This window comes from Aulonocara stuartgranti (genome assembly GCF_965226115.1).
Source record: "Aulonocara stuartgranti genome assembly, chromosome: 3".
NCBI classification, from domain to species: domain Eukaryota; kingdom Metazoa; phylum Chordata; class Actinopteri; order Cichliformes; family Cichlidae; genus Aulonocara; species Aulonocara stuartgranti.
Window position 1 is genome coordinate 63,819,273 of NC_138941.1, and position 24,700 is coordinate 63,843,972.

A 24,700-nucleotide genomic window follows, 5' to 3' on the forward strand; every position below is an offset into this window, starting at 1 on the left:
CACAAATCAGTCCAAATGTGTGGTAGTGGGCACATCTGCTATATTGAGATAATCCATCCCACCTCACAGGTGTGCCACATCAGGATGCTGATCTGACATCATGAGTAGTGCACAGGTGTACCTCAGACTGCCCACAACAAAAGGCCACCCTGGAATGTGCAGTTTTTTGCGCTATTGGGGGTCTGGGGACCCAGAACCGGTCAGTATCTGGTGTGACCACCATTTGCCTCATGCAGTGCAACACATCGTCGCATGGAGTCTATCAGATTCTATCACACGTGAGAAGTGAAACAAAAATCATACATCATTCCAAACATTTTTTACAAACAAATAACTGAAAAGTGGGGTGTGCGTAATTATTCAGCACAGGAGAGATGTTGCACTTTCAGTGTAAGTAAAGTAAGTAAGACAAGCACTTTATCACCTACTCTGTGTCTTTTGAGAGAAGCCTTATCCTTAGTGCATTTCAATATGAAGCTGTGTGTAAATGGATGAAAGGACGATCTGATATCCTCGTGTTGGCGTTGTTCCCACATCATCATAATTAATGTTTTTCCAGGGTCCACATTACAAGTGACCAATCACCTTCTTGTGACGTCATACTTTTGCGACTTCGAAAAATACCCGCCTTCAAAAACAAATGTTCTTCCAGAAACCGCCTTTTGTCCGCCGATCCGCCGATCGTGCGTTATAATAAGTAGCCTTGTTGTGCAGGGAGTCACTGTTTTACAGAACAGCATTATTACGATGTGGCCAAATTGGCCAGCAGGTGTCACCCTGGTGATGCGCTTCAGATTGTTCCGAAGCTTCAATACATTTCAGGTGTCAGGCCAAGGTTATTGTTTCCCTGCAGGGGGACCAACTATGTCCTGTCCGATAACAAGTGAGAGCAATAAATAGATAATTTTCTGTTGTAACCCACAAACTGAATGGTAATGGTGTAACGACACTCATCTTTCACTTTTCAGTGAAGCATAACGTCACTATCATTAATCTGAATTTACTCCTCACCAAATAACACATCCATAAATGTAAGTTCTCAAGAAACCACACTCTTTCACTTTCAGGAAAGAAACATGTGAATACAATTTTTTCCTGTCACAGCAAAAAAGCTTTAAAAACCATCAATATTTGTAATATGTCCTTGTTTTATGTCACTGCATCTCTCATTTTTTAAGCTAAACTTTTCTGTTTTTGTTTTCTCCCTTTTAATCGTACTTTCTATTTTATTTGGTTAATTTTACACACTCTTACACTGTATTATTCTGTATGAATAAAGTATACATTATTATTATTATTATTATTATTATTATGCAGTACAATTGTACATTGTCTCCTCCATGTATTACATTTGTTGTTATTGTTCCGCCTGAGATAAAGTTAGAGGAGAAAAAAAACGTCGCTACTTCCACGTCGAGTTTGTTAGACTGGAGGCGGAGTCAAGTGGATTTGCTTTTTCTGCGGTGCGCGCTCCCGACGTTAGGGAAAAATTCAGTGGTGTAGGCGGTGTCACTCCCGATCCGTACCGCGCATGCACAAATCTTACGTCACCTCGTAGCTTTGCCTTTTTTTTTGTTTAGCTTTATTGAGGAACAGTATACAGAAAATGTATACAAGTTTGAACAAAATTAACATATGCCATGGGGTTTAATATAAAAAGTTACATACATTCAAATAATTTGTAATTAGTACAAAAAGTAATAGTTTTCATATCCTTTTAATTAAGTGATTCATGAATCAATTTTATGTAAGATAAAGTATCATTATAGTAGTGTTTACAATTAGGCTTTTGGCTACCGTATTTGCATTTGTGACAATAAAATTAAGCTAAGATAACTAACAGGTTTATAATAAAGTAAACATCTTCTTCTTTTTTTGCCTTTGAAAAAAACACAATACAACATTTTCCCATTTCAAAGCAAAGTCCTCGTAGAGCTGTCCAGTAATGAATCTACTGAAGTCTTTCCAGAATGTTCTAGCTTGTGAACAGATCCAGAAGAGGTGCCGCACAGTCTCAGGATGGCTTCCACAAAATCCACAGTTCACATTTGTGTCCCTTTTTTAATTTTGTCATATAATGATTAGCAGGATAATATTTATGAAGTATTTTAAATGAAACTTCTTTCACTTTATTCGTTACCAGATACTTGTTAGGAATTGTACATACTCTTTTGCAGTTAATGTCACTGACAAAGGAATCCAATAAGACATCACATGTGGAACAGTTAGATATTCTCTCTGGAACAAAGCACAAATATTCTTATTACCTTTACTGTGGTTTGTTAGACAGATTCTTCCTATGTGTGAATCCACAGGGTTGGGGAGAGAAAGAGGTGATATGCAAGGTTGAATACCTTTAAATAGCATTATAATACCCGTAGGTATCGCATTAAATATTATGGCATATTCTTTGGATGTGGCTGGAAATTTCTAAGCGTTTAAGAATTCTGGATAAGACAAAAGCTGCCCATAGGATTAAACAACTCTTCACTAAAACAATTTGTTTCTCAACACAACTGGAGAAAAATAATGATTTATTTTTATGCATTATGTTCCCATTATTCCAAATTAAATATGTTTGAGGTGTAAAGTTGTGTTTATATACTAGGGAACAAGTTAATAGAACTTGTTTATGAAACATCAAGATGTTTTCTGGAAGCTTATCTATATTATAATCACAACCTAAGATAAAACTTAGACCACCAAACTTAGAGAAAACGTAGTGAGGAATAACATTTCAATGGGGTCAAGTTTTGCCGTCCACATGCAGAGAAATTGCTGCATAAGTCAGTCGAGACAGACCTTCTGCTTTTGAGAGCAATATCCTCCATCTTAAGCTTAAATCTCTCTGCAACCACTGATTTAATTTGGTTTGAGGTTTTTAATAATTGGGAGAAATTTTAGTGAGATTCTATTTTTTTGATCTCTGCAGACAATCAGACCTAAATAAGTTGCTTTGTTTTTAACTGTTATATTACAAATACTCTGATCATTACACTCTTTGACAGGTAATAACTGACATTTATTTAAGTTTAGCATCAATCCAGACCCTTTTGAGAAATCATCTATAACTTGTAAAGCAATTGGCACCTGGCTGGCATTTTTAAGAAAGATTGTGATATCATCTCTGTCTGCTATGTTTATACTTTTACATGGCTATTTGAGCTATGAGAGGCAAGAATTTGAGTGCAAAGAAAAAAAAGATAAGGGCTACTCGGGCCTCCCTGACGTACACCTCGATTAAGACTAAATTGAGAAGTGGTGCCATTTTTCATTCTAATAGCGCTATTTGCATTGGAATACAGAGTTTTGATAGCTTTGCAGAAGATATCACCAAAACCAAATCTCTGAAGTGTGAGAGACATAAATTCATGCTCAATTGAGTCAAAGGCTTTATAGAGTGCCCCTTTCAATATAAACCTGCAACAAAAAGCGTGCAAGCTGAGAAGAAAATGGTTTATAAAATTCAGCCACCAGCCCATCTGTGCTTGGAGATTTGTTGTTTTTAAGAAATTCAATAGACATTTCAACATTATTTACAGGGTCGATAAATTGGGTAGCGACCTTTGCGTTATAATTGGATTCATACAACTTTGAGTAGAAATTACAACAAAATTGAGAGACAATTATTGCATCATCAGTGACCGTACCATTTATATTCAATTTATGAATAGTATTGGCTTTAGATCTATGTTTTTCTAAGCGGAAAAAATAATCAGAATTCTGCTCTCCCTCCTCTATCTATCTTTTTCTTAAATGAACAAAAGCTCCTTCAGCTTTCTGGCGGTAAATCTCAACATATTAGATCTTCTTCTTCTGCTGCCCTCGACTTAGCTATTTTTGCCCCATACTGTCTCAACCTTTTACTCGTCTGAAATTTAAAAATTTCCCAGTTTGTACTATAGGAATTCTCAATATTAGCCTTGTGTATAAAGGGTTTTAACATTCGTGTAATTTCAGATTTTACAGCTGTATGGCTCAAAAGCGAACTATTTAATTTCCAATATGAAGAGCTATTAATGGTAATAGTAAGAAAGAGTTGCAGGTTAATATATGTGGTCTATGGTCAGTAAGTGGAGTTGTAAGGATATTGACCGTAACGCTGTCCTTTGATAGTCTACTTGATATTAACCAGAAATCAATACGTCATTTTCTTGAACCAGAACGGTTACTCCAGGTAAATGATATATCATCAGGAAATTTGTCTCTCCAAATATCAGTTACATTAAATTTATCCATAAATGTTTCCAATCTCAAATTATTGCTAAAATGTTGTGCTGGGGGCCATCTATCTATAGTGTCATTTAATGAAACATTAACATCTCCTCCAATTAATAAGTTTGAACTGGGATATTTAGAGAGCCCAAAACTAATCCTTGTATGTAAAGAGTCAATTAATTTATCATTTTCAGGTTTAGTATATTGGGCAGGACTAATGCTCCACTGCACTCTGCTTGTATGTCTTTTTTTGCGCCTGCTCTACGTGTACTAGATGCGCCTGCTCCTTGTCGTTTCAAAACATATCTCTCTCTGACTTTATATCCTCTACGAGAGTTTGTGTTGTATTATGTTCAACAACCCAACAAACTGCTTTCCTCCCGAGGTCCTTGTAGAGAAATCCACAAGCTTCCAGCTACTTGTATCCCTCCTCCTGCATGTTTATATGTGAGTTTCCGCTGTTGGTAAGTGCATCTATCAAATGTTGCATAAACGTGACTACAAATAAGGAGTCGGAATATAGAAGTTATGAACGGAAGAGGCCTCCGCAAAAAACTTATTTTTTTGTATTCATATCTTGTATGAGTTCTCTAAAATTTATCAGACTTTCTGTCCTTCATAGTTTGTGTGTGATTAACAAAGGTGATATCTGATAACAACCTAAAGTTCATCATGAAGATGACACTGCAACCTTTTGCTGCTGCAATTTCTAATCTTTTCCTCATGTTTTCTGTGGATCTAAGCTGAAGTGGTTTGTTGTGATCTCCCTGGAACAGCATCACCAGGTTTTTAGCAAGATTAGATCACCTGCTACCAACACCTATCTGATTGACTTGTACAGAAAATAGTGGCAAAGACAATGACTAATGACAAAGAAACTGCTTCAAAAATAAACACAAAACAGAAGCACTAAATAATGATTTTAATTCTTTGTATAGTGCATAAAAGACAAAAGAATTCAAGCATGTTTAACAGATTCAAGAAGAGCCATGATACAGTTTATAAAAAGTGGTTGGATGATGTTGGTGGTTGCTGTTGTAAAACCAGTTGCAATGAAACTGCAATGAAAGCCTCCTTTGGTCACTGGCAGGTTGTAGTGGTTACCAGCAAATTCCATGAAGGACGCAGATTTGTCTGCAAACACTCACCAACTACTCAAACACGCTCGACATCTGGTTTGAGTCACATTATCCACTTTTTCACTAATAGTTTCTTCGACAAGTAGCAAGTAGCTGAAGTAAGTAGCATCAAACCTTTAAAAAAAAAAGAAGGAGAAAATAGCAAGTATTTGCAGACAAACTGTCTTCCATGCAAAATGTAGTCAGTGGCCAAGGAGTTTGGGTACCCACAACACCTCCATTATCCATGATCAAAAATACAGAAATGGCCAAAAACATCCACAAAAATACATGAAGAACTAGCAAAAAAACACAACATCCACATACATGTGCATCTGTGGTTGTAAACATGACAGTAAAACTAATGTTTAAGCCATTATAATTAAAATAATAAAAAAAAAATCCTAACCTTTCCTTTTCAAAAAAACCACCTTTATTTCAGGAGCTAGAACATCAGCCAACATCTGTACTGACATCTCTGCTGACCTCCTGGCACTGTCGAACCACATATTTCATCTTAGTACCTTTTATACTCATCTCTGTTCAATATTCAATCCGATGTTTTACCATTATCATTACTGTTATTCTTAGTATTGTATTTAATTAGTTTGATGTATTTAAGTATGTAAATGATTGTCCTGTACTTCACCTGGTTTGATTCTGTTTAAAAAGCTACTTTGTGATTCAGGATTAAAGCTCAGTTCTTCATGAGGACATTTTGTGAGTTAAGTATCATTTGAAAACAGTTAAGGGTTAAAAGTATATTTTTGGTTAACTATGGAACTTGTGAACACCTACAAGTGAATGCTAAATAATGTTTACACTATACGCATATATGGCTTATAAAAGGAAGCATAATATATGAATATTATTGATCAGGTTTAAGAATACTGTCAGTCTGCAAAGCCAAATATTCAATCCACTTGTTCCAGACTCAAAGTGATGCATAATCAGACTGAAACAACAGACTGAAACTTGAAACAACAAGATTTCCAATTTCTTTATATTTAACTGACATCACATAATGTTTACTTTCAGGTTTTGTTTATTCTCATACAATAAGCCAACAATTAGAGTGTATATTACTCCCTTTTCTATTAGTACCTACCTGGATCAACTCGCCATGACTCGACTTGACTGGTGTTCCCTTACAATTTAGTACCTCTTAATGTGTGTGGTGTTGTCATAGCAATGTGTCCGAGTGTCCTTTGACATAATTAATAGGCATATAGTACCCAGGACTTTGACCTAATAGAAAACCCTGAACTGTGCCAAGTCGATCCGAGTAGGTACTAATGAAAAAGCGTTCTTCAAAGACACCCCTTAATCAGCAGAATCCTAAATCTGATGTTCACGTCTTCTGTAAATCAGAAAACCAGCAACAGCAGCAACCAGAAGCACAGCTGAAACTGACAGACCAACAATCAGTCCAACAGATCCATCCTCCTTCCCTCCATCCTCTGTGTCTCCTCCTGTCTGACCTGCTGGTGAGAAACAGGTGTGAGGTGTTGGTAGACATGATCAGACATGATCAGAGAGAGTCACTAAAGCACAGCCCCCAGACCGCCAGAAGGATGAAGCCCACTTGCTGGCTAGCCATGAGTATCACACAGGTAGGCACTTATTTACCTAATTGCCTACATAGTGTTTAAAAAAATGTTTTTAAACACTTGCCAACCCATTTTATTTGCCTTTTCTCTACAGTCCTCAGGGGAGCGCAGTTGTTTCACCCTCTTGTGTTGTTCCATTAAAAGACTTCGGTGAATTCCAAATATAACCGAGAACTTTAATCTCTGAATCTAACTTTGTGGTGTTTTTACTAAACATATATAAAAGAAGCACCGACGCTGCTGGGAGCTGTTACACTGTCGGAGAAACTTCAACTGCTTGAGTAGTTGCATAAATTGCAATTCAACAAAGTCTAGAGTGATATATGAAATATTTTTGCACATGTACAGTCTGTGGCAGGGATAACATATAGACAACCATTCACACTCACATTCACACCTATGGGCAATTTAGAATCAACAGTTAACCTAACCCCACTAACTGCATATTTTTGGACTGTTGAAAGAAGCCAGAGCACCCAGAAAGAATCCACACAAACACTAAAGGAACATGCAAACTTAACACAGAAAGATTCTTTAGAGTAGAAATGTGCTTTTTCTTTCTTTTTTCCCCCTCACAATTCTTTGTTTATTATGTTTAAAGAGAAGAACTGTCCCTATCTCCTCAATAAAGTGAATGCACCTTGGGGTGAGTCACACTGTAAAGTGTTTTGTATAAATGCAGCCAGCAGGTAGCAGCACAAGCTCTTCAGTTTGTCCCATAGAACATGGTGGCTTCCACTCTTAACTTTTGAGAAAATAAAAAAAAACACGTCTCTGCTACCGAATACTCAATTTATGTTTTTGTGTTAAGACATAGTACAAAACGACAGAAAGAACACCAATATTGATTTTGGTTTCAAGATTTCTTTCTTTCTTTTATTCTTAGTGGAGACTCTTCACATGTGACAACCGTTGGCTGTACTTCACTAAAATGCTTTGCTTTTACAACACAAAGAAAGTCAGACATTAGTGAGTTTGGACTGTGGGAATATTATCATTATCACAGCTACACATGAGAAGTGAAAGCCGGGACTTCCCAGGTTATTTTATGTTTCCACACAGCAGGTGCTGCATTAGGCTAGATGAAAAGTTTGTCTTATTTTCTCTGTATAAAACATGACGGTAAAGGAGAACTGCTCTGATGTCTTTTGAAACCATGGTGAAGGTTTTGCAGACATCAGAATAGCTTCAAACTACAGATACTCCTGTATAAACCTTCAGTTTTGTCGTCTTTGCTGTGTTAGAGGAACAAACACTTTGGCTCTTATTTAATTGTTTGAATCTAAACTGTCATAGTTCAATAAATATTTTACTTTTCTTGGTTATTTGTAAGTCAGCACATAACTAATAAGAAGTCTGATTTACAAGCCTGTCTTTACTGAGTTTACATGAAACAGATCACATTTTTGTGACTGTGCGCTCCAATAATAACTCATTGTAGTTTTCCTGTGTGCTCTTTCCCACTCATTCAGCAGGATTACAGAAAGTTTACTCTTACTCGCTGTGGGGAGGAGGAAGAAAAAAAAGGCTGTTAAACAGTCGACAGTCTGGTTTTTCTTCCTGTTCCTCTTCAAAGCAGTGCGGTACTGCACCATGACGACTGGCCAGACGAACCAATGAAAAATCAAACTAAGTAAAATAAGTAAACCAGAGAACAAAATAAGAAAGACTATGTATGTCCAGCTTAAATATTTCAATCTACAACTAAATCTAACAAATAAGGAAATAGTTCTGCAGTTAGTCCCACCCAACACCCCTTATGTGTGTATATCTCAGTGACTCTTTCTGCTTCAGGAAATAACAAGTGCGCATCAAATAAACATAAAATGAACTCACAGCAGTGATCAGTGTTTCACTCAAACACAATAGACAGAATGTAGCTGCTCTCTAAATGCTTAAAATAAACACATCAGGTAAAAACAAAAAGTCGCATTTGTCACATCTCTCCCTCCAGTGTGGGAGGTAAAAAAAAAAAAAAAAGGAAGTAACGTCTCTTTCAGTTCTAAGGTTACACATATCAGGATATAGTTAAAAACATCTGGTCCTTAGCAGGTCTTAAAATTATGTCCATACAACCTCTGATGAAGACAAACACACAGCCAGTGTTGGTCAAGTTACTTGAAAAAAGTAATCAGTAACTAATTACTGATTACTCCCCCAAAAAAGTAATCCCGTTACTTTACTGATTACTTATTTTCAAAAGTAATTAATTACTTAGTTACTTAGTTACTTAGTTACTTTTTAAAAACACGATTTACAACCTGAAGAGGTGATAAAGTGATAGATCTTTCAGCCCAATTCTACTTTTTCTACATAATCCATCATACAAAATGTAATCAAATGGAAAAGTCTCTTTTTAAAACTTGTTTTATCAGTTTTAATCTTTTAACTTTATGCATCAAGCAAAACATTTAATTATATGCAACATTCTCTGACTTGAATAAATTAGTTTAACATTTAAACCTATTTTCTACACATTCCAGCACATAAAATAAAATATTTTTTGTGTTTTCACTCACTCTTTCAAACAGATGCAAGTAAAACACAGCAGAAAATAAATAAAGTCAAAGACTCAGCGGTCCTTTTGCTCTATTTTCACCTGTAAAGCAGGAGCAGGGTAGGCGGAGGGTTACCCTGGTGCAGGTGTGCTGCGGTCAGTTGAAGAATCCGCGCGAGTGTCTCTGTGAGTTTCCCATCACGTCGTAGCTACTCGGTGCTTGCTCGGAAGTTTAGGGGTTTTTTCGCTGTAAAAAGAAGTTTTCTTCCCACGCACGATGGACGCTAATGTTTTTGTCACTTTTTATGGAATCAAACTCAAAGTAAGGTCAGTACTTCCACGCTTTAAACGCTGCACGCTCATACTCTCTCTGCACTCGATATATTATCCATTGTTGATCTGCACACAGCTGCTGTCACCAACGTCGCACTTGCTTACGTCACTGTCATGAGACATTCTCGCAAAAAAAATCACGGTTTTAGTAACGCAGTAACGCAGCGTTCCTACGGGAAAGTAACGGTAATCTAATTACCGATTTTGCAATAGTAATCCCTTACTTTACTCGTTACTTGAAAAAAGTAATCAGATTACAGTAACGCGTTACTTGTAACGCGTTACTGCCCATCTCTGCACACAGCTGTGCAGCAACAGTCTTTCAGCTGCTCTCTAGCTGATTATAATCAACACATCAGGCAAACTCCACCGCATACCACTCTTGGTACTTTCCCAGCATAAATCTTTAACCCCGAAACGTCAGCGCTGCTCTAGGGGATTTCTTTGTCTTTTTTTTTTCTTTTATTCTATTCATGTAAAACAGAGCGAAGTAAAATCCACCACAGCTGTGTCGACAAAGTACATGTCCGTGTGCACAACTGTGCATCAGCAGTCTGTCAGCTGTCTACACTCAGATAAAAAGTCTACACTCAGATATTCATCAACTTTCAAACTGCCGAAGTTACTGCTGAGACTTGCACAACTGTCAGCCAAGACTAAAAACTGTTTCGCAATACAGCCTGCAGCAGGCATGTTGGTAATATTCATGGATACAGAGTTGACGTATGTTCATGATGCCAATAAATATGATCCCTGCTCAGATTAGCACCAATGTCACGTGTTGTTTTAGTACTCTGAACCTACAGGGGTAAATGTGACACTCATACTTTGTGTCAGCAATAAAGAGGCAACAGTTTCTGTGGTCTGAGCAGCAACACAACTCTGAGCTGTTCTTGTTACACAGAAAATTCAGTGGGAGGTGCAGCAAAGTATGAAACCGCTACGAACCACAAACTTCTCATTTTGTTTTCTGAGCTGTCTTAAACAGGAAAACCCAAGTATTTAATTTCTGATTCTTAATCACAAAGTTAAAGATGTTTGGTTTAGTTTTATTGTTTTAATCTGTGAGTCAGCAGATTCAAATCAACTCATTTTTATTTTAGTATTTATCCCAGAAAACCTTCAGCAAAGCTCCACTTTCTGCTTCCTTACACACAGTCGGTCTTAGAAAAACGATGAACCAAATTTAAACAGACTCACTGAGTTTCTGTTTAACAGTCGAACAGAGTCTGTTAATGAGTCACACAGAGGCCACAAATATCACATGACATTCAGATTTAACTCCTTCAGGCAGGTTACATCTACTCTGAATCTCTCTGAGACCTTTTCAGTTCAGATGCTTCATCTTCTGTGAACTAACAACAAGCCGCTCATCTAGACAGCACTCGTGCAGATTAATCAGGACTTTGTTCACTGATATGAAGCCTGATTTATATGTTTCTGTTTCTGCTGCATTTTAACATGAAATACAGTTTCACCTCGTTTACAAGTTAAATCAAATGTAAGAGACTCTTTCACAAACCAAAAGTGATAAATCAGTCAAATATGAGCAGATTTACATAAATCTATAAGTAAATAACTCGTGTTTAAGTCAGACTCTTGAGCTCCAGCGCGTCCTGAAGCCCATCAAAAGCTGTGTTTAGTGCAAACAAAGATCCAGGTTATCGTTCTGACAGACTAACCCTCTCACATCCTGCTAGCTAACAGCAGTAGTAGTAGTCCCGAAGTAACCCAATTTAAAAAACATCAGTGGAAAACTTCTTAACTTCAGGTAAGGATCAGAGATGTGATATGTGTGGACGTGTTTACTCTGAAAGTCAAAAACAGAAATGTAAAATTCACCTCTGATTCATAAAGTCCTACACAGAACAGTGAGCGTCAGACACACTAAGACCCACAGAGACACAAATATCTGCATGAGTACACACACACACACACACACACACACACACACACACACACACACACACAGAGGAGGGGGGTCAAGAAACTTTAAGTTTAACTTAAAATCCAGACCTCTACATTTGAGTAACTCCTATAGCACATGCGGAAAAACAGTGCATCATGCTGAGACCTTTGGAGGACTCCAACCTTTGTGTTGTCTGAGCTGCTTGTTATCTCCAACTAAAATTGATGATGGACAGATAATCTAATACGGTTTTATGCATATGTGTAAGACAGAATAGAGACAAAAGCTGTGTCCCAAAACGTCGCCTGCATCCTTCGGAGGCCGCATTTGAAGGCTGATTACATCTCAGCCAGGCGACGTATTCAGTTCAGCCAATTTCAGTTTCCAACAATGGCGGCCACTACTAAGTTTTAAAATTACTCTTATTAATCTTTCTGGGTCACAAAATAAACGTTTAACATATTTTCAGGCAAGAAAGTAGCTGTTTAAATTTCAAATATCTGCTTGGTTTATCAAGACATCGCATATTTGCAAAAGTGCTCCGACGTTTTTGGAGACGTCTGTTACCCACCCGCTCGATAGCAAGCCGGGGGGTTCAATGGTCACTCGAGCCGGTGAGAGCAGTGGACTATGTGGACTGTTTGGCATTATTTGAATACAGATTTAAAAGAATAGAAACACTAAAGTTTCAGTGTTTTTGATTTAGTTGCTGAACTGAACAAGAGAAGTAATTCTGCTCCACCTCCACCGTGTTATTCCTGTTCGGTTGGATGAGCTCCAAACAATGACAGTCATTGGCTCCAACAAACCACTGAGAGTCAGTGTGTGAGGGAGACTTGTAGCAGAAAATGAAAGCAGCCTGTGAGTGGGACCACATGTACACCTGCTCGTGTTAGTTGCTCTGATGTTAATACAGTACCCAGTGATTGCCAGTGTATGACTATATAGGTTGAGAGAAACACAATTTTTAATACATTTTTTTTCCAGTGTGCTTTTTTCAAGTTAGTTCAGCATTTTTGAGTAAAGTCTGATTAACCAAGTTAGGTGTAATTATTTGGCATAAGTTGAAATAAGTAAATTCAACAATGCATTTTAGTGCACTTGACAGTAAAACATTAAGCTCTGTATAACTTAGATTATATAAAAGCTGTTTAACAGTAAACTATTCACCTTACACTAGTTTTAAAATGTTAATTTAATCCCTGGAACTGAGTAGCAAGCAGTGAGTGAGTTGGAAATAATTCTTTTTTTTTTTTTTTTTTTTTTTCTAAATGACATCAGAAACAGCAGTATGCGACATTACGTGATGGCAGAGCTTCAGTTCATCCTTTGTCATTTTTTTTTTTTTTTTAATAAATAGGACAGGGGGAATGAATGAGAGAAAGAGGGGGAGAGAAAGAAAGAAAACCAAAGAGGAGAAGAGACGGTGAGAAGGGGGGGGAGAGAGAGAAAAAAAAAAAGAACTCCTGGGTCACCTGTATGGAGAAAAAAACAAACAAAAAAAACAAACAAAAAAAACAAACAGAGGAGACAGCAAACAACAAAGAGCAACATAATAATAGAGAAAACAAAGCACCATCACAATAAACTAGCTAGTCATAGATATCAATATTTACTAAATAATAAACGATATTGTGCAGCACGCAAGATAGACAGCGCACAGTGTGCTTTGAGGCAGCAGCCAAGAAAGCTTTAGTCCGCGTCTGTGAATACCCATGTGTGCATACCTGTGTGGATCAGCATGTTTGCATTCCAAAGGTTTCTCCATGTAATGATCTGCTAGGGAGTGTGGGGGGGCCACAGCCCCGTCCTCCAGGGTGTGAAGCGGGTATGGAGGAGATCAAAACTCCAGACATCCAGAGGCCCCCAGAACACAAGAGACCATGGAAGACCAACAGAGGGGCAGCCGCGCCACTGTCCCAGTAAGAGCTGAGGAGAGTCCCACATGAGGGCTCGAGTTGGAAATAATTCAACACTGAAGTACTTACACGAATTCTCCACTGACTCAGCCCCTGCACTTTGTTTTCTCCACTGTGTAACAGGAACAGGACGTTTAACACTCAGTTCAAATCTATAAAACACAAAAATGTAAACTTTTTTTGTTTTGTTTGTGTTGAATATAATTATCAGTAAATCATTTTGAACTTCCAAAAGTGAGTATTCATCAGGGTCACAAAAATCTCTGAATTCCCACCTCTGACACACAATCCTGTCACCGCACTATATTTGTTGGTGCTACACTTTACTAAATCTGGCTCTTAGAGTCAAGCATATTATATTTTTCATTTTTTTGCCACACAGATAAAGAAGGTCTTTTAAAAAGAAGTTTAGCAATGAGGAAATACTAAATGAATAGCTTAGTGGTGAAACTAAAAAGTCAAAGTCAAAAAGTCAAAAAAAATTATCTTACCAACTTTAGTTTTAGTTTTGTTTTTTAGGTTAAAAACGGCAACTCATTATTTATATGTTGTAGTTTAATTCTCCGCCTCTCACCAGCTTAAGAAGCAGTTGTGTGATCATCCACATTAGAAACAGAAATAAAACGTCTTTTATTGTCACTAAACACATGAACAATGAGAACAATGGAGCATCTCCTACTCCCTGCAGACTGAAGAGAAAAGGGGTGGTGAGGTGTACAGTTCTGCGGCACTATATACATATCAACAGTAAATGTACAAGTATACAATATCAGAGAAAAAAATAATAGTGATATATATTTACAGTAACGGTTATTGCACGCAAGTTAAATAGTTCACAGTCAGCTCTTCCCATTCACACACATGGCAGGTGGGAGTTCCTGCTTCAAGTAGAAAATTTTAGTCAGACAATCGGGTGCCGATTGAAGCTTCGGGTGCCATTAAATTCACGACTATGAACGAAACCTCGCAGTTTCTTCTGACGCGTTTCCGTTTCGCATGCGGGGAAACTGGCTGCATCAGGTTACAAGTTGTCTCTACCGATGTATGACAGAATGGGAGGAGCGAAAACACATCCGGCTGTCGGGCGTACTTGGCTGGATGCCTACTTTGAATTTGAACAGTGTGACTCACAGACTTTGAGTCTAGTACAGTCAACAAGGACTTAAGTACATACAGGTCCGCAGCTTCAAACGGACCATGGCTAGGCGACACAGACTCAGTGCTTGTTTCGAATATTTTATTAAACTTTTCGGTTTTATTGGAATTATAAAATATTTGGAACACTTCATAATGGACAAGGTGGGTAAAACAACTGCGCCACGTTAAGGACGATGGAGAGGGATTAATCATGAGGTATGTTGCTTTTCCCCCATCTGTTTTCATTCGTTATTAGCATTTTACTTTTTGGCTAACTCGATTAAGAGCGTACTTCCATGTGACTAAAAACTAAAAACCACTACGTTCGGAGACAAAAACAAACTTGTGACTGCGTCAACAACCGACTCTAGCACGCAGGCTTTATGTTGAGGCGACCCCTTGTGGAAATGGCATGGAAGTAGTTTGTTATCTTTGCGGTATGACAAATTAAAACCGTAGACGGACGAATGATGGCGCTCTGCATGTATAACAGAAGTTTAGTCGGACGAAATTTGTTGAGGTCACCCAGCGGTTGTACACGGGCCGTAACACCAAGTGTTTTCCTACGTGGGTAGGATATTATTGCAGAAGTATTAATGGTGGACTCACCCAATCGATATGGTTTTTGGTCACTTTTTTTTAAATAATATTTCCAAAACAAAAGTTGTTTGAGGGCCTTTGAGTAACTCTGTGCGGTGTTCACTGAGATGCAGAAAAAATATAGCAATTCACAAGATGAACAGTTTTCTGCAACGTATTCGGAGCAGCAGCAGGGGTTGCAGTACCCACAGCTACGTGTGGCGAGTCCTGTAATTAATATCCAAGAACAATAGGTGGCGATAAATAAATACATTTTGTGTAATCAGAGGTCTCTAAGAAAAAACCCAGTTTACAAGTATCAGTTGTACTCACTAACAACGCGACTGAAGCTAAGCTAAAGCAAGCCATGGCTACCTCGAGCTTATTTCCTCAACTTCTCTGGCTGCTGTTCGCCATTTATGCTCAGATTTCTGCCTCCAAAGGTGAGCTCTGTAGGAATTCACATGTTTAAATAGATGCAGCACTTTGTTTGATCTACTTTAATCGCTTAATGTAGGTTAAACTGACGTGAACAGTAACAGCGCTAAAACGTTTATTTAGTTGTAAACTTGATCAACTTTAGTTTTAACTGTACTTTTTAAATAAAAAATAAATAAACCTTTACCGTGATAAAAAAAAAAGGAAGAAAGGCGTCGACCAAAACCCCTAAAAAATTAGCCGGATGAGTCTCCGTCTAAAGCCATTACACCATGTTATGACGGGGATTTAGGAAAAATGAAGACACAAAATAAACAGCAGCGACGTCTGTAGCGTTCCTGCTAGCTGGCATGTAGAGGTTAAGTTAACCGGGAGCAAGGTTTATGCATCATCACTCTACAACCGGGTTGTTTTTGTCCACATGACACAACAGTAGTTGCAGTATTAAAATCTGCTGTTTTCTATAAAAACAAAAAAAGTATTGCTTTGTTATTTAATTCATTTATTTGTTTTAGGGTTTCTTAAGTATTTTTCTAATAGTTTGTACTTTTATGTTATACATCTGAACACTTTACAGGTCTTTACATTTCATTTTCTTTACATTTTCAAAACATTCTCATTACTTTTGGTTTAACATGTCTGAGGGGTCAGTTTGTTGTGGGGAGGGTAACTCCCCACAACAAACTGATCTCAACAAACATTCATCAGCAGCACTTAACACACACAACTGACGTTGATATGAAAGGAGCTAATAAATAGGTCGTCACTGATTTCTACAACGGATTCAGTTCTGATTCACAAGATCCCAAATCAATTCAATTTTGACTAAATCAGGAATATTATAATTCTGATCGTTTATCAGTACATATCCATGTTTTTATATCTACTTGTGAGACTTCATTAGAGGTGTAAACATCACAGCAGATGCTTTTGTGTCAAAGTAACGACATAATTTCTAAAAGTTTAAATTTCTTCAGTATTGAACAGCAGAAATGAGGTGTTTACATCATTTTGCATTATCCATGTACGTGGCCTTTAATGGTTTGCTGCTTCAGCTCTTTGGTGGTTGTTGAAATAACCAACATATTATGTATGATGCTATCGTACATCATATTGTGACACACTGTGCTAATCTGATATTCTATTCAGTTGAAGTGCCAATATACAAATCTACATGATTGTTTGTTTGTATAGAATATTTGTATATGCTATATTGATACTGGTACCCACCCTAGGCAGTGTTCCTGCAAAGCTTTATCAGGATTTGTCCACTCATCTATAGGAGGATAGTTTTGCGACGTTAAACAAAAACATAACAAAATAAATAACAATATCTTAACCTGAAACCCAGATCAGCACGGTCTCCTTGATTGTTCTTCAGCGTAGCATTTAGCATGTAGCATTGGGGGTATTGTGGCTCAAGAGTTGGCAGTTCGTCTTGTAATCGGAAGGTTGCCGGCTCGAGCCCCGTCTCGTTGTTGTGTCCTTGGGAAAGACACTTCACCTGTTGCCTACTGGTGGTGGGGCCAGTGTCCGGCAGCCTCGCCTCTGTCAGTGCGCCCCAGGGCGGCTGTGGCTACGATGTAGCTTGCGTTCACCAGTGTGTGAATGTGTGGATGACTGAATGTGTAAAGCGCTTTGGGGTCTTTAGGGACTAAGTAACGTGCTATACAAATACAGGCCATTTACCACTGCAGTGATTGTCTTTTTGTCAGAAACAAAAGTGTCAGCATATCGTTGAGTCATGTTAAAAAACAGCAAGCAAAGAAAATTTTAAACCCCAGCATTTATTTCCTGGTTTGTTGGTAGGGGCGTAACACACTGTTGACCGTCGACAGTTAATCAGAGAAAACACTGGCATGGTCCGACGTGGTGATTCACTCTTAAGTATCACTCTTTTGAATCCGTTTCCTTGACTCCTCTCTCCTTGTGTCACTTCCTGAGCTCCTTGGTTCAAATCACCTAAAACACAAGTAGAAGAGGGTTTGTGATAAAAATCAGATTGTGATCAATTTTAGCATCTAGTGTTCTGTACTCCCTCTGGTAAAGTGACAGTGGTCTCTGTTTGTAGCTTCTTTTAATGATTGGTGCTGTAAAAATGAGTAATTGCACCTTTTTAATCTCTCTGCTTTGTGTCGTTTCCTCTATCAGACCAAGAAGTCATCACAGCTCAGTCTGGACAGAACATCACTCTGACATGTCAAGCTCCAAACAACAACAACAAGAACAACATCATAGTTGTAGAGTGGAGCAGACCTGACCTGGGAGAAGAATATATCCTTTTGTACCGAGATGAGCAGCTTGACCCAGATGACCAGCATCCATCTTTTAAGAACCGGGTGGATCTGCAGGACAGACAGATGAAGGGTGGAGACGTGTCTTTGATTCTGAAGAATGTGATGATTAATGACACTGGAACATACGAGTGTCGTGTTGCCCAGAGAAAAGCAAACCGCAAGAAGAGAGCTCATCTAAAGTCTCACCCCATCAGCATCATCTACCTGAGAGTTGATCCTCCAGGTGAGTGAGTAGAGTTGAGTGTGTGTGTGATCAGCAAGCAATTTATTTATTTATTTATATAGCACTTTCAGAACAACTCCCAGCTGAAAACAAAGTGCTGTACGCTTGACATATATCTTGAATAAGATAAAAAATTAAATATAAAATGATAATTAGAATTAAACTTAAAATAATAAAATCAGCACACTATCAGGGTCAAACTGTGTCATAAGCCAAGAAGTAAAAATGGGTTTTAAGACTCTAATGTGCTGGGGCAGATCGCTCCAGAGATCAGGAGCAGCAATCCGATTGTTCAGTGATGATGTGACGAATCCTACTTCCGGGTCTAAAGTAGTCTGTGTTTAATATGGCTTTTGTGTTGTTAACATGTTTAATGTTATGTATTTTCTTCTATTTAATCTCAAAAAGCTCCTAAAACAGTCAGCGATCACTGTTGACCTCCCTCGGCTTTTATTACCACTAATCATTTATTTAAGCTCAGTTTTTAAAACCTGGGGATGTAACTACAGCCCAGCCCATGCAGCAGTATATGAATGACTAACCTCGTATTGTGGATGGATTATCTCAGTTGTTCTCCTGGCTGAAGTTTGGTCCTTTTACAGCATCCTGCCATGCGATTACATTTGTTCCTGACCACCGAGAACACTCACGTTAACTTTTATCGAGTGTAAAAAAAAAAGGTAGCTTGTTTATATTATGCTAACATAGCTGTGTCGCTAGCGGTCACGTAGCACATCATTATATACCAGCTAGCCCAACTTCAGTAACCCTACAAACGTCACTGCCGTTTAGTTTTCTGTCTTCATTTATGCTGGAAGTGATAGCAGAGCTGTACATTTTAATTTGTTTCCAAAACCCCGCAGTCAGGACATGCTATATTGTATTTAGATAGAAACTAGCGAGCTGACTCCCTGCTAACTAGAGCTGGGCGATAGAACGATAACGATATGTATCGCGATATAACTTTTACTCGATAGAGAAATTAAACTATCGCGATAGACCTCGCCGCTCTTGTCCTCTTAAAAAAAAAAAAAAAGGTCAGCCAATCCAAATTAAGTAGCGCAGAACCGAACCAATCACAGCCGCAGCGTCACATCACATGACTTGTTACATACAGCACAAGTGCCAAGCCGCACATGTGTATTTGTTTGGGAAGCAGCCAGCGACCGTACCGCCCGCGTAATGGAGGAAATGAGTGTGCTGACTAGAAAAATCAACCGAGCGTGACCGAAGGTTACCGAAGAGAAAACAGATGATGGTTCCAATGCCGGAGAGATTGTCAAACGGAAGAGCCATAGAAGTTCTGTAGTGTGAAGGTATTTCGGCTATTTCAAGTCTGACAAAAAACAGAGTAGCGTGCACTGTAAATTGTGCCGAAAACAAGTCTGGAAATACAATAAACTGGTGCATGCGTCACACTGTGCGCCACGTTATTGTTTCGGTGAAATGAATTTCTACAATACTGTTACTGTTAATGCTACTCTCTGCAGTGTTTAAATGCTTACATATACACACAGTTACTGTCCGTCCACACATACGACTCTGTTCTGCTTCTATGCCCCAGCTTTGTTTACTTTTTCCCACCGAGGCTTCTAGACTTCTGATTGGCCAACATTTCTGCACGGTTAGGAATATAGCTCCACCTGCTGCTTTGGCATGTTCATAGCAGCGTTTTCCTTCATTTCTGCCTTTATGTGTGGACGGGATTATTTTTTAAAACGAAAACGGAAAATCTCCGTTTTCAAAAATACTCGTGTACGTGTGGACGTAGCCTCAGTCTCTGACTGGAAGCGCTAATTCGTCATTCGGCTTTTGTCAGACTAAAGTAACTGTTAAAACTGTTTGAAAAGCTCAGCTATACAACAAGGAGAGATTGAGAATTTCCTTTTAGTTCTCAGTTTATTTGATATTGACAAAAGTTAGTCAGTTTTGTCTGTTCTTCTGTAAAACAAACTAAGATTTATTTTTAGAATTAATATTTTGTTTCTAAGTGGAATTGACAATTTAGTCTGTTTCGTTTGTTCTATTTTGAAACTTAAACGCTTTAGCGGCTGCCTTTTGTGTAGTTTGCAATATTTGCCTTTATTTATCTGAAAAAGTCTCATGTTCCTTAAGTACATCTACCCTGTTGAACTTATTATGGGAAATAAATATTTAAATAAAAACAAGCTGCTGATTATTTCACATTTTACTTGTGAGCAACGGCACATTTAAATCTTACAAATATAGTTATGTGGCTTATATCGTGATAGATATCGTTATCGCCTGAAATGAAAAAAACATATCGTGATATGAAAAAATCTTATATCGCCCAGCTCTACTGCTAACTTCTAACTCCGTTAAATGTCATAAATTCCATTTTCATGGATGCCTGGATGTTAAACTCAATTGTTACACCTGGTAGAGCAGAACGCTGATCATTTTATTAAAGATGGAAGACTTTAGACAGTTTTTCAACTCTCAGTAATGCCATAGTGATCGTTTGATATATGGACCTGCAGCGGAGTTTAGGCCCAGACACGGCTAGTGACGTCAGACTGAACAACCAGATAGAGAAGGCCCTGTCCCCTCTGAGCTTCCTTTTGGACCTGGGTATCTCCATGAGCAGCTTGTCAGCTGACCTGAGAAACCTGGGGGGTGAGTAAGGATGAAGAAGCTCAGAGAGGTAAAGTGGGGCAAGATTGTGAAAGCATTTAAAAACAAACATGAGAATTTTAAAATGAACTCTAAGATATACAGGCAGCCAGTGGAGTGACGCAAGGACGAGAGTGATGTGCTCTCTTTTGCAAGTTCTGATTAAAAGTCTTGCAGCAGCATTTCGGACCAGCTGCACAGGAGAGAGAAGACACCGACTAACTCCAAAATACAGAGCATTACATCCATGCAAGCAAGATGAAATAAAAGCATGGATTACTGTGTAAATGTAGCCTGGATAAAAAAAGTCTTACCTTTGCCTTAAATGCGAAGTGAAAAGGTGAAGCTGCTACCCGGTTGTTGATTCTCCAGGTGAGTGAGTAGAGGTCTGAGTGATGTGATCAGAGTGCAGTAGATAATGTCTGACAGCAGTTTGAAGAGGAAATGGATTCTGTTCTGTTCTTCACTCATCACCTACCTGACAGCTGACACCTCACACCTGTTTCTCACCTGCAGGTCAGACAGGAGGACAAGAGAAGGATGGAGGGAAGGAGGAACGGGGAAGTGAGAAGATAGGGAGGCATAGCTCTGTCGGTGTGGCAGTTTCTGCTGTCCTTCTTTTGGGTGGTATTGTTGTGTTTTTGATCTACAGAAAACATAAAACAACACATAATCTGGACTCAAATCAGGGTCCTGCTGAACTACAAACTGTTTAAAATGTGTCACATGTTTCTACAGCTGAACTGTCAGTGCCTCTGCTGCTGTTTCCTCAAACCTTATTTATTTGTTTTTTATACTGTTTTGCATATTAGAAGGTTTCAGCTCTATTTATGGTTCTATCTCTGTTCTGCCGCTACAGGAAGCTGAGAAAGGCATAATGTGGTAACTTTATCTCTGACTGACTGATGTAAAAGTCCCTAGCATTACATTTTCCCTGCAGTGTTACGAGTCAAACTTCCAAGATTAAATTTGAATAAGATTATCAATATGTGTTTTTTAAGCTTTAAACAGTTTCCAAAGCTCATGATTGAACTATGGATGTTACTTCTATTGAGTTTGTGTGGTTTTATATTTACGTAATGATGAGCTTAACTGACATTGGAGATACTGAAAGCTTTTAAACAGGAAAGATTAAATTGCATTAACAGGGAGAGAAAACACGAGTGTTTCTTTTTTTTAGCCTTTGTAATGATTGTTGAATAAATCTGCCTGTAAATGTTAATATGAACTGCACTGTAAGAACTCATGGGGTGAAGTAGAGAGGAAGAGCTTGCTGTGCGAGTAGTTACAGCATGGTTTAACTACATTTATAACATCCACCGTCACATTAAGGAGCAGCCCAGTGTCAGAGCGGTCAGATTTTAATGATATACATTAATACATATAAATACATACCATACATACATTTTTCCTTCACCCTGTGATTTATTTTCTTTAAAAGAAAGGCAAAATGACTAACAAAAGAAAGCAAAGATGAGCTTTTTGATAACTATCTTAGTCTGTTGTCTATTATCTCATGCCTCGACCTTCTTAATGTCAGTCACTTCTCATTTGTCTTTCAGTTTCAAACAATGAAGTGTATTCTTGCCACAGAGGTCTTTATATAACATACTGTCCATATAAGAAGGGAAACCTGCTGCTGTTAGAGGAACTGAAGTCTTAAAACACAATGACTATGAGTCCACAGACCAAATCCTGAGAACACAGGAGGTGAAGGACTAGTTAAAAACAGGCCACGTACCTCAAACTGATTTGTTTACAAAATTACAAGTCCAAGTTATAAGTAACTTGAATTTTAAAAAGAGAGAGTTTTGTTTAAAGAAGGATCGTAGCCAAAATAAAGACCCCCAAACAGATTTGAATAAATGGAAAATAATCCATATTTAACCACAATTTAGTTACCTGACGAAAAACAAACAAAAAAGTGTACAGAGAGAGAGAGAGAGAAGAGAGCAAGCAAACAGAAACACGCAGGTGAAACCCCCGAGCTGACAAACAGCACTATGCTGTTTAAAACATATGTTATTTTATGACCAGTAGTCAATGTAGTTGAAGTAGGATAACAGCTGTAGGACATATATTATCCTTTAGTTTAGATGGTGTGCTGTGTATGTAGTTTAGTCCTTATTATACTCTTGAGTAAAAGAACATAATCATTTTGTAGGTCATTAGATAAGTGTGCATCACTCTGTATCCTTGATCGGCTGTGAATGTCTTACACTGTTTTCTTGACATGCTTTATTGTTGAATCATAGAAGAAGGTTGCAAGCAGGAGGCCCGGTGTCTGGGGAAAAGAGATAAAACCACCATACAACCACCATGCCCCCACCTTCCTTCACACAGAAAGACAGGGAGCCAAGGTCAGGAGCCAGTCTCGCTAAGAATTAGAAAAACGTGTGAAGACGCAGCTTTTATGACTAGGTGGGGGTCGTCACTAGCTATAAAAGGCTGTGTGATCCGCTACCATTTTGAGACATGCGGTCGAACCTCTGACCTGGCATCTCTCCCGTCCGGACGTTCCAATGCTCTGTATTGTTGAAATGTATGGAAATAAATGATTGTTGATTGAGCATTTATACACCGAGTACTGTCCTTCCTTCAGCCCAAAGATTAAAAGGATTGGGAGATTTCAACACTATAATATTGCCAAAGAAAATGCCAAAGCACTTTAAGCACTGGCACTTTTTCAGTAACTTATCTCTCTTGTAGAAATGTGCTCCAAATAAAGAAATTTGTGTTGACAAGATTGTTAGTTAATCTTTACAAATAAATATTGTCTGTATGGATGGCAATTTTAAAAAAAAAGAAGAAGATGTGAACAAACAAAACAGTGCAAAAAAAGTGTAAAACTGGGGTTAAGCAATGCAGTTGAAAAATGTGGGTGCACCTAAGAAAAAAAAAAAGTTAGGCACACCAGTGCAACCGTGGCAAAAGGTTAGTTTAGAGTTAGTTAGAGTTAGTTTAGTTTAGAGCCCTGATCAGTATATGTTGGGCTGTGTGACCAAAGAATGGAGTGATGAGTTTTTCAGACAGGAAATGGTTTTAATCTGGTCCACACTACGGTTGGCCTTTTAAAAACAGGACTTGCTAAACGTGCTCCAACAGCTAATCTAAACACACAAACACATTTACACATACCTGTGGCCATCACTGCCACCTGAGACTGGACAGTGGAAAGCTGTGATTAGGAAAGCAGAGGAGTCAGTGTTTGCACAGTTTAATTTTCCAATCTGCAGTTTGACTTGTTTTAGTCGTCATGTTAATCATGTTTCTTATGACTCGTGTTTGTTTTTTTGAGTTTAAAAATGTAATAACGTTTTTGTTCTTAAGACATGCTGAAGAATCCTAATTAAAGTTGTATTCATCTCAAAACAAGACTTCATGAATTATTTTTGTTTTCTTCATGGGTAATGTTTTAACAGCAAAGAAAACCAGCTTTAATGTTTGGTTAGATTTTAGGATGAATTATAATTATCATTTTATAATGAGCTTGTATAACTGTGGGCACTTTGTGCTACGGACAGAAAACAAAATACACATGAATAAATTATTTAGCCATGAAATAAATTTACTGCATTGAAGTGTAGAGTCAACACAAAATGGAGGTGAAGACAAAATGGAAGTCTGGCGTGTGGAGGAGGAGCCTCCTGCATACTTTCTGCGTGAAACATGAAGGCTACTTTCTGTTTGAGACAAGAAGGCTGTAAATAAATATAAAATCGTTCATGTTTTTTTTTGTGTCTTTGAGCGCAGCATGCAAAGTGATATCTTTGTTTCTAAAGCTGACA

At 38.1% G+C, this 24,700-nt stretch overlaps 2 protein-coding genes across 2 annotated transcripts in view; one reads left to right on the top strand and one right to left on the bottom strand.

Annotated features, from left to right (window-relative positions):
* Window positions 1-6,610: 6,610 nt before the first annotated feature.
* Window positions 6,611-24,700, bottom strand: part of LOC309695668 (ICOS ligand-like) — a 32,189-nt gene continuing 14,099 nt past the window's right edge. The window contains exon 3 of the mRNA XM_082516464.1: window positions 6,611-6,820. Coding sequence (XP_082372590.1) covers window positions 6,675-6,820 — 146 coding nt within the window. The 3' untranslated portion in view covers window positions 6,611-6,674. The remainder of the gene's footprint in view (window positions 6,821-24,700) is intronic.
* LOC309695335 (coxsackievirus and adenovirus receptor-like) lies at window positions 15,670-23,488 on the top strand. Its single transcript, XM_082515899.1, has 3 exons — window positions 15,670-15,763; window positions 17,910-18,278; window positions 21,429-23,488. The coding sequence occupies exons 1-3, from the start codon at window positions 15,688-15,690 to the stop codon at window positions 21,626-21,628; spliced, it is 645 nt and encodes a 214-aa protein (XP_082372025.1). The 5' UTR covers window positions 15,670-15,687; the 3' UTR covers window positions 21,629-23,488.

Excerpts from the sequence above, each read along its gene's own strand:
- LOC309695335 (XM_082515899.1), top strand. The coding sequence starts at position 15,688 with ATGGCTACCTCGAGCTTATTTCCTCAACTTCTCTGGCTGCTGTTCGCC. Across the intron at positions 15,764-17,909 it reads TCAGATTTCTGCCTCCAAAG|ACCAAGAAGTCATCACAGCT; the intron begins GTGAGCTCTGTA and ends TTCCTCTATCAG. Across the intron at positions 18,279-21,428 it reads CCTGAGAGTTGATCCTCCAG|GTCAGACAGGAGGACAAGAG; the intron begins GTGAGTGAGTAG and ends TCTCACCTGCAG.